We start from the raw sequence: 8,727 nt of genomic DNA, 5'->3' as shown, positions 1-8,727 counted from the left end.
GAGGACAAGATGTGGAGACCTTATTCCATGTGGCCGATGACAACATCACCTCGCCATCGCCTGTAGGACACCTAGAATGATCCCTAAACAGTGCTAGGGTGACCCAAACAACACGGCTAACCCCAGACCAGGGTTTATCCCATCATCAATGCTGGGAGGCTTTGTGAGGAAAGGGAAACCGTCATGAACAACACACATGAGAGGCACAATTATGCCAAAGATGTGCATCCTCAGCGTATATCCGTACATCAATGTGGTTGCTTTAGCACAATTACGTCAAGGATGTGCCATCGTCAACGTATATCAAAACATCAATGCTATTAATTTTCTACCGTGGAATTTTAATACTTTTTCAGTAGTCATACCGGATTATCGGGTATTTAGTATATGGGATTTTAATTCCTTTTCACAAGCTGTACCCGATTAGGCGATTACGATTCGTTCGGTATACCTCACCATTAAGCTCTACCGCTGTAAGAATTGTTTGCCTCGCTCTTAATCTTGTCCTCATTCTGGCGATCTACCGGCGGAGGAGGATGACAGCGGGGGAGGAACCCTAGATCTCTTCAACCCCTTCTTTCCAAAAAAATAAATCCTACGTATAACTCATCCCGTCCCGGCGTTAGCCACCGGCAGCGCGGGCTCCACCAGCCAGTGAGACAGCACCGTGCCGCACTGCCGCTACGGCCCTACGGGAACCCAACGACGGACCCCAGGTTTCAAAGGAAGGAGAGGGGAAGGGAGAGCCGACAGAGAGAGCACTCACAGGGGCAGCGCAGGGCAGGCGGCGTGCCCTCACTCGCCTCCCCATCTCGGAGCTGGCCCTCGGCGCCGGAGCGGTGAGAGAATCTGAGAGCTCCCGCGGCGGCCCCCATGGAGCCCAAGTCCCAGCCCGCGGCGCACGGCGACGGGGCGCCGGCCGAGGCCCCCCGCCGCCGCGGCGGCGGCGGCAAGCGCAAGGCGTCGGGGTCGTCGTTCACGCCGTCCAAGCGGCACGCCAAGGAGCGCAACGCCGCCTTCCACGCGCCCTCCCACATGCTGCACAGCGGGCCGCTCACGCGCGCCGCGCGCCAGTCGCCGCACAAGCTCTCGACCGCCCCGGCGGATGCGGCCCCCGCGGCGGCCGTGCCGGGGGGATCGGGCCCGGGCGAGGGCTCCGCGATTCGGCCCGACGAGGTGCAGACGCCCGCCGAGGAAACGCCGCTGGTGGATGAGGGGTTCGAGGCCGTTCGATCCCGCGGCGCCGGCGTCCATGTGGTCCCTACCTTCGCTGGTGAGCCCTCTCCCCTGTACAGTCGCTTGATCTCTCGTTTGGGGTGGCGAATTGCTGGAGCGAGGGTGGTTGTGAGGAGTCCGCGTTTTGCTAGGGCTTTCCGAGTAGAAGCGTTCGGTAAATTACCACTGGTTCACCGCATCCTTCCTGCTATTTAAATGCTTTACCGGAATGAACCAGTAGCATGTAGCAGAGGAGTGTAGTTCGATGGTTAGCATTGTTGCTGCAGTTAAGTAACCTGAATTAATACTTGTAAGTTGCACAATGATGTGCTAATTGTAGTTTTCATCGATAGATTTAGCTAAACTTGAGTGCATGCTCATTCTGTTGATTTCAGATTTAACTGCTTGATATAGGAATTTACTACAAATCATTGCCTTTATTACTTCTAGTGTGTGGTGGTAAACAGCTATTAATGTCTATTTGCCTTCCTCTTTGCTGTTGCCTTGTGCAAATGAAGAGTTGAGTGCTCATCATTTTGCTTTCTTCTATGTGCTTGGAGCATGACTTGTTTTCTTTTGAGAGATATCTTCTCCTTGTAAGTATTTTAACCATAGATCAGCTTTCTGACATTACCATATATAAGAGCAATTGCAACCTTGGTAAATCTTGATAACACAGTAAACAGTTGCCTCACCATGAAAGGGAAAGCACCATGGCAGATCTTGATAATTGCTGTTATCCAGTAACCATGTGCAACCATGACTAATACTGGCATAACCACTTCATTCATGTAATATGCTAATACTGCTTTTGTCTGTTGAAGGCCATACTAGCAACCACCTTATGATTCTATGTGATTGATCTTTGCGTAGTCTCTTATTTTCTTGAAATGTATGGTTTTTGTCTGTTCAAACTTCAAAGCATGCAAAGCCCATTTTCTTGAACTAAAATATTGTAAATACTATTTAGCAGAAGATATATTTTATGGTTTGATGCTGCCTTTCAAGTTTCCATCCTAATTGTCTTAATTATGATGACATGCTTTCCTTCTTTATTCATGTTCTGAAATCAATTTTCTTTCGAAATTAAAAAGTGCACAACAACAAATCATTTTCTTCCGCAGGATGGTTTTCATGGAAGGAAATCCACCAAGTTGAGAAGCAAACCCTGCCTTCGTTTTTTAATGGAAAATCGGAGAAGCGGACACCAGAGATATACTCGGGGATTAGAAATTCTATCATGATGAAATTTCATGCCAATCCTCAGCTGCAGCTGGAGCCCAAAGATTTGGCTGAGCTGTCAGTTGGGGAGGTCGATGCTCGACAGGAAGTGTTTGATTTTTTGGATCACTGGGGCCTGATCAATTTCCACCCTTTTCCACCTGCTGGCCTAGAAGAGAGTAAGCCAGAGGAGAGCCAAAGCGATTCTCGCAATGAGGAGAAAGCTTCTCTCATTGAGAAGCTGTTTAAATTTGAACCGGTTCAGTCATACATGATTCCTTTACCAAATAAAGGGGAGGGGGAAATTCCAGTGCCTCTGCCTACGTTGCTTCCTGATCCTGTTCTAGTGGAAGATGTAATTGCAGCAGCTGAGCCTTCCGTTGAGTACCATTGCAACTCTTGTTCAGTTGATTGCTCAGGCAAGCGCTATCATTGCCGGACCCAGGTAAGCATTTTTTTAGTGCCACATCCCTGCTCGGATTATTGCTATATCACCATATGTTATATCACCCATTAGAATCATACTGATATAGTGTACCTTGTGATTCAATTTGTGGATGGCAGCATTGATTTTTGTTTTATTGCTGCAGGCAGATTTTGACCTGTGTTCTAACTGCTACAACGAAGAAAAATTCGATGGAGGCATGTCCAAAACAGATTTCATCCTCATGGATTCCACAGAAGTTTCTGGTGCTCGTGGTACTAGCTGGACTGATGAGGAGACATTGCTTCTCTTAGAAGCTCTGGAAATTTTTGGTGGAAAATGGACTGAGATTGCCGAACATGTTGCTACAAAAACAAAAACACAGTGTATGTTACACTTTCTGCAAATGCAAATTGAGGATCGCTTCCATGATGGTGATGATATTCACCAAAATATCCATGAAAGCACAGAGCAAGCCTTGGTGGAAAAAAGCACCCCTGAAGTACCTGAGAAAATGGAAACTGAAGAGAAAGTTGAAGGAAAAGATACCAAGGATGAGAAGCCTTCAGAGAAAACGGAAGGCAATCACACAGAAGAAAAAACAGAAGAAGGAAGTGTTGTTGAAAATAAAGATGCCAAAAATTCAGGTGGTGCAGATTCAGTCACAACACCAAACGTTGATGAGCCAAAACCATCTTCTGATACTGACCTAGCAAAGGAAAATTCTGTTAATCTTGATACTTCTGAGAAAAATGCGCCAGATGATGCTATTGTTATTTCTGGTGAAAATGCATCAAATGATGCTATTGATATCCTGAAATCTGCGTTCGAGGCTGTTGGTAACTTCCCTGGACATGAAGGTTCGTTTGCTGATGCAGGGAATCCTGTTATGGCATTGGTAAGAACTGCCATAGTGTCTTATACCCTTGGACATCTTTACTTATTATACAGTATTTTCTACAATGAGGTATGTCAAATGTCTTGTGCAGGCAGCATTTTTGGCTGGTCTTGTGGAAGATGACAATGCTACCACTTCTTGCCGTAGTTCACTAAAAGCTATCTCAGAGGATTCTCCTGCACTACAATTGGCAAGTAGGCACTGTTATATTCTTGAAGATCCACCGAGTGATCTGAAAGACATTTTTGTCACTGTAAGGTAAGCAGTGTTTGCACCTGTGTAAAATTCTATTGCAATGTATTGTGCTGATGGGGTCAATGGAATTTTCAGTAATACAAATAAAGATGAGGATCAAGCAAAAGGTGAGGATCAAGCAAAAGGTGAGGATCAAGCAAAAGATGAGCATATGGTCATAGATTCAACTGGTACTGAGAAAAAGGACATCAATGTTAAGGAAGAGAATACCGTGTCTGTGGAAAAGCAAAACAGTCCATCCATTTCACCAAAAGACCACAAAGAATCAGATACTAAGAATGTATCTTGCGATGATGAAGCACCCACAGTGGAGCCTAAATCCAATAAAGCTAAGGAGACCGATGATCCAGTTCCTCTGGTGGATAAGGGTGCGTCCAACGACACAAAAGTTCCATCAAGTTCTACCAAAGATTCAGTTGCTCCAGAAAATAATGCAAATGGATGTGGTTTGTCAGCTTCTCAAGAGGTTGTTGCAGGAAGTACTACATGTGCAACTAATCCTGAGCTGTTAAAGGACAAACCAAGTTCTGAAGTGGAGCCAGATGATGATTCACCTTCACAAGGCAAGATCGAGCTTAACAAGACTGAAGATGCAGTTGCTGCCCCAACTGCCGTACAAGAAGATGAGGAAACCCATACATTGGGGAATGGCAAGCTGGAAGGTACTTTATCTACATTTAGCTTATACGTAAAGTCCGAAACTATCTCTAATGAAACAAGAGAAGAGTAAGCATGCAAAGTTCAATTAGCGCATTCTGAGTAGTTAAACACTTATAATTATTCACTAGTCCAGAAGACTTCGTTGCAACATTGACATGCGTCAACTGCACATGTAAGCAGTCATGCTGGTCTGGTAATGCTGGGTAAGATTATTCATATTCCCATATATTCATCATAATTTCTTAGCACGCCATCAGATTTAGCTGTTTCTGAGCAGGACCTGCTAAATCCAGAATTTTAGATCTGACTTACAAACATAGTATTGTAGCCATGGAATATGTGGTTTGCTTTTCCTGTGCTGCCATAAGAGATCAACTTGTAGTAAAATTTGGATGTGGAAGTGAGAAGGAGAATTCTAAATGCTTTAGTTGCTTGAACTGTTCTATTTGTGCGCTTTAACAACTTAATTAGTTAAACATTCGTGTAGTTAGTTTTGTTTTCCTTTTCGTTCTTCAGTTGAATGATGAGTGCATTTATTTCCAATTTCTCGTTTCCCTTCTTGATCTTTTAGTTCCCAGACATAATCATTCTCTGACATCTGTATCCCCCAAATATTGGAGAATATATACCAGCTGTCTCCTGTAAGGATGGCCCGATGAGAACTTTGTGATATCTGACCACGATGAAGTAAACAGAGTCGTACGAATTAGAAAAAGGCAGTCATTAGAGGGGCAGAATTTAGAAAACAGATTTAGCTTCATAGGCCAATCCTCTTGGTGGTTCAATTTTTCATCAGCTGATTTCCTCCCCTGTGCTATCCCTATCTTGCAGAACCTAACAGTGCTGAAAATGTACCTGCCGATGGAGAGATGGTCTCAAGAGTGACCGCCGAGCATAATGATTCCTTAACTAGGCTAAAACGAGCCGCAGCGACTGCTGTTTCAGCAGCTGCTGCGAAGGCTAAGCTCCTTGCTGAGCAGGAAGAAGATCAAATTCGACGGCTAGCTGCACTGGTGGTTGAGAAACTGGTATAGTCGGATGCTTTGCTCTCCAAATGATCCCTCCTGTGTTCTGTGCCAGTAATAACTGCAAATTATATACTGTACTACTACTCCGTCCCATAATGTAGTGTCAAAAAACGTCTTACATTATGGGATGGAGGGAGTAGTGTTCTGTGCCAGTAAAGACTGCAAATTATATATTTTTTCATTCATGCAGCTGCAGAAGACGGAGGCGAAGATGTCATTATTTGCAGATGTTGAGCATGTGGCCCTGCGCACAAGAGAATACACTGAAAAGACCAGAAAGAAGCTTCTGATGGAGCGGAACGCAATAATCGCAGCTCGCATGGGTGCACTGCCATCTAGGCCGAACCAGCAGGGTGCAGCTGGGAACAGATTGCCGCCCGGATATGGCGCCCCTGCAGTAAGACCGCCAAACGCAATGCCCCGGCCGAGCAGCTGAGTCGATGAGGTAAAACCTGTCGCCTCGGTGATCGACCTGTATACCCGATTCTTTTAGAAGAACACCTCAGACCAATCAGGCATAAGCTATGCTGTTGTTGTAGCATTCATGTAGGAGCGTACCGTATCGTGATCTGTATAAGGGAAAAACCCGGCCATTTTGGCTTTGGATGTGATGCTCTCTCCGTGCACTCTGCTTGTGACTGGGCCATGTTATGATCTTCCGTGTAGACCTGAAGTTACCAAAAGAGTTTTCATGCGGAGTGATGTGCTTGTAAGGAGGCGATGGTTCGGTTTTCGTGGTCACCCTTGCGCGAATTTTGTGTGAAGATGCTCGGAGTCTTGTTCGTTTTTCCATCTATGTATTGTTTGTGCCTTTGTTAAGTGGCAAAGTCTCGACGGTGGAGGCAGCGTCGTATGTAATAAATGTCCCACGGTTCTATCCTTGTCTTGATGTGGCCGTCGTAGCCGATGCAACCTACACCGAGGATGAGCATGTGGTGTTTGATCCCGCGGATCAACGTCTCTCGTTCTTGTGGATTGTTATCTGGCGCTTCGGCTCTCGTTCTTGTGGATTATTGTCTGGCGCTTAGGCCTATCTTGGCTGCGAGTGTTTTCAAGCATGCTCTTGTCACTAGGTACGTTGGTTCGTTCTTTTGTATTCCCTCTAGTCCTTTTTAGTTCTCATATAAGATCTATTTGAAGTCAAGCCTCGTAGAGTTTGACCAACTTCATAGAAAAAAATACCAATATTCATAATGTGAAATCAATATCAGTAGATGCGTCATGACTTAAATTTTCATATTGTATAACTTTAGCATGATAGATTTTGATATTTTTTCATATTTAATATAAATATGATCAAACTTTATGAAATTTGACTTCAGACAATTCTTATATGCAGAGTAAAAAGGACCGGAGGAAGTACAGTGATGAAGCAACCGTTGCAAGGGTTGTGCGTGTGCCCTCGACCATAGTGCGTTCATTAATTTTAGGTTCTCATGTGGGCTCCTTGAAACTTCGAGATTAGTCAAGTGCTGGCTGGTTTGGTCTTCTACGGCTTCTTCACTAGTTGTACGGAGAAAAGTTGAGATATAAGAGATGTATAGGGTTTGTGTCCTGCTTAGAGAGACGGAACGGCAATGGCTCTCTAAGGCTGGAATAAGGTTCTACCCGCCTAGCCCTTGTCTCGGTGGTGATTCTAGCATCATCGGAGAGCGTGTGGAGGTTTGTTTCCGACGGATTTCGCGGGATTCGGCCAGGGTTTGTCTTCGGTGGCTCCACATGGATCCAATATTTGATCGTCTGTGTTCGTGTGTCTATAGGTTGCATTCTTCCAATCTAAACTTCTCTTCAACGGTGGCTGTTGCTATTTTGGTGCGCTGATCCTATAGGGTCTTAGCACGACGACTCGATTGTCTATTACAACAAGTTTTGCTCGGCTCCAGTGAGGGATGAGCGATGACGGCGGCATGCCTTTGGCTCGCTTCAGTGCTTGCAGTCCTCGCTAGGTGGTTTACAGATCTGAATGCAATTTTTATTATTTCTGGCGTTGTACTATCATGATTGATGACGACTAGATTGGAAATTTTACCGCAAAAAAAGGAAATACAAGAGATGGATTTGGGGTCAACTACCACAGAGGATTTTAATGAATCCTTAAAATTTTATCATGGCCCTTTGTTTTTCTTTTGTTGATCTAATGTATTTTGTCTTATTTATCAATAAATAAAGTTAGGCCATTTACTAAAACAAATAAAGAAAATGCAGGGCTAGCCCGGAGGCCTAGCAAACAAAGTGATAGTCTGGGACCCATGTCAAGAAGTAGACATGATCGTACCCTCGGTTGGGTTGGGTTGGTTTTTGACCGAAATCACTAATTATGTGGTACCCCTTGCGAAGGTCACTCTCACCTTTTCTTGTGTTGACAAGTGGCGCCAAGCTTGTCGCAATCTGGGAAATTTTTTGCCCGTAGTTTTATTTTTCAAATCGTTTTATCTCTTGAACCGCGTGTCCAAATCACAAACGTTTTCATTGTTGGATTTCTCGTGTCGAGATTTTGGAAACTAGATTTCATGTCCATAGGTTGCAACACATTTTTTCATGAAAATGGAAATAAAAAACAAAAATAAAAAGCAAACAGAAACAACAAAAGGAAACCGAGAAAAGGACTGAAAAAGAAAAAAGGAAACCCAAAAAAACCCGGCGTTGTTGTGCTGTTCTTCACAATTTTTTCGGATTTTCCCTTTTCCAGAAGCACTGTTGTGCTTCTCCCTTTTCGGGAATTTTTTATAAGAAGCACAAACTGTGCTTTTCTTTCTTTCCAGGGAAGCATACATGTGCTGTTTCTTTTCTGAGAAGCACAAACTGTGCCTTTTTCTTTTTTCAGAAAGCACGACTGTGCTTTTCTCTTTTCGGAAGTACAATTGTGCTTCTCGCCAAAAAACACGGCTTTCTGAATTATTATTTTCTCATCAAAATCTAGGAAAAAACTAAAAGCCAAAAAAACATGCAAAAAAATATATCCTAAAGGTGCGTCAGCGAGCGGCACGTGGTAGCGGGTAGGCGCACCACTAGACATGTTCCTAGGG

At 44.3% G+C, this 8,727-nt stretch overlaps 1 protein-coding gene across 2 annotated transcripts; it reads left to right on the top strand.

The window, feature by feature from the left end:
- Positions 1–774: 774 nt before the first annotated feature.
- Positions 775–6,454, top strand: LOC119286849 (SWI/SNF complex subunit SWI3D-like). Of its 2 annotated transcripts, XM_037566318.1 has the most exons (8): positions 775–1,273; positions 2,340–2,881; positions 3,027–3,758; positions 3,850–4,016; positions 4,089–4,381; positions 4,469–4,675; positions 5,505–5,701; positions 5,892–6,454. In XM_037566318.1, the coding sequence occupies exons 1-8, from the start codon at positions 874–876 to the stop codon at positions 6,135–6,137; spliced, it is 2,784 nt and encodes a 927-aa protein (XP_037422215.1). In that variant the 5' UTR covers positions 775–873; the 3' UTR covers positions 6,138–6,454. The 2 variants fall into 2 exon arrangements, with proteins under 2 accessions (XP_037422215.1, XP_037422214.1); XM_037566317.1 differs by having other exon boundaries at positions 776–1,273; positions 4,089–4,675.
- The last annotated feature ends 2,273 nt before the right edge of the window (positions 6,455–8,727 follow it).

The sequence above is a fragment of the Triticum dicoccoides genome, chromosome 4A (genome assembly GCF_002162155.2).
Source record: "Triticum dicoccoides isolate Atlit2015 ecotype Zavitan chromosome 4A, WEW_v2.0, whole genome shotgun sequence".
Classification (NCBI taxonomy): domain Eukaryota; kingdom Viridiplantae; phylum Streptophyta; class Magnoliopsida; order Poales; family Poaceae; genus Triticum; species Triticum dicoccoides.
Note: the sequence above shows the minus strand (reverse complement) of the source record. Positions and strands in the feature narration are given on the sequence as shown.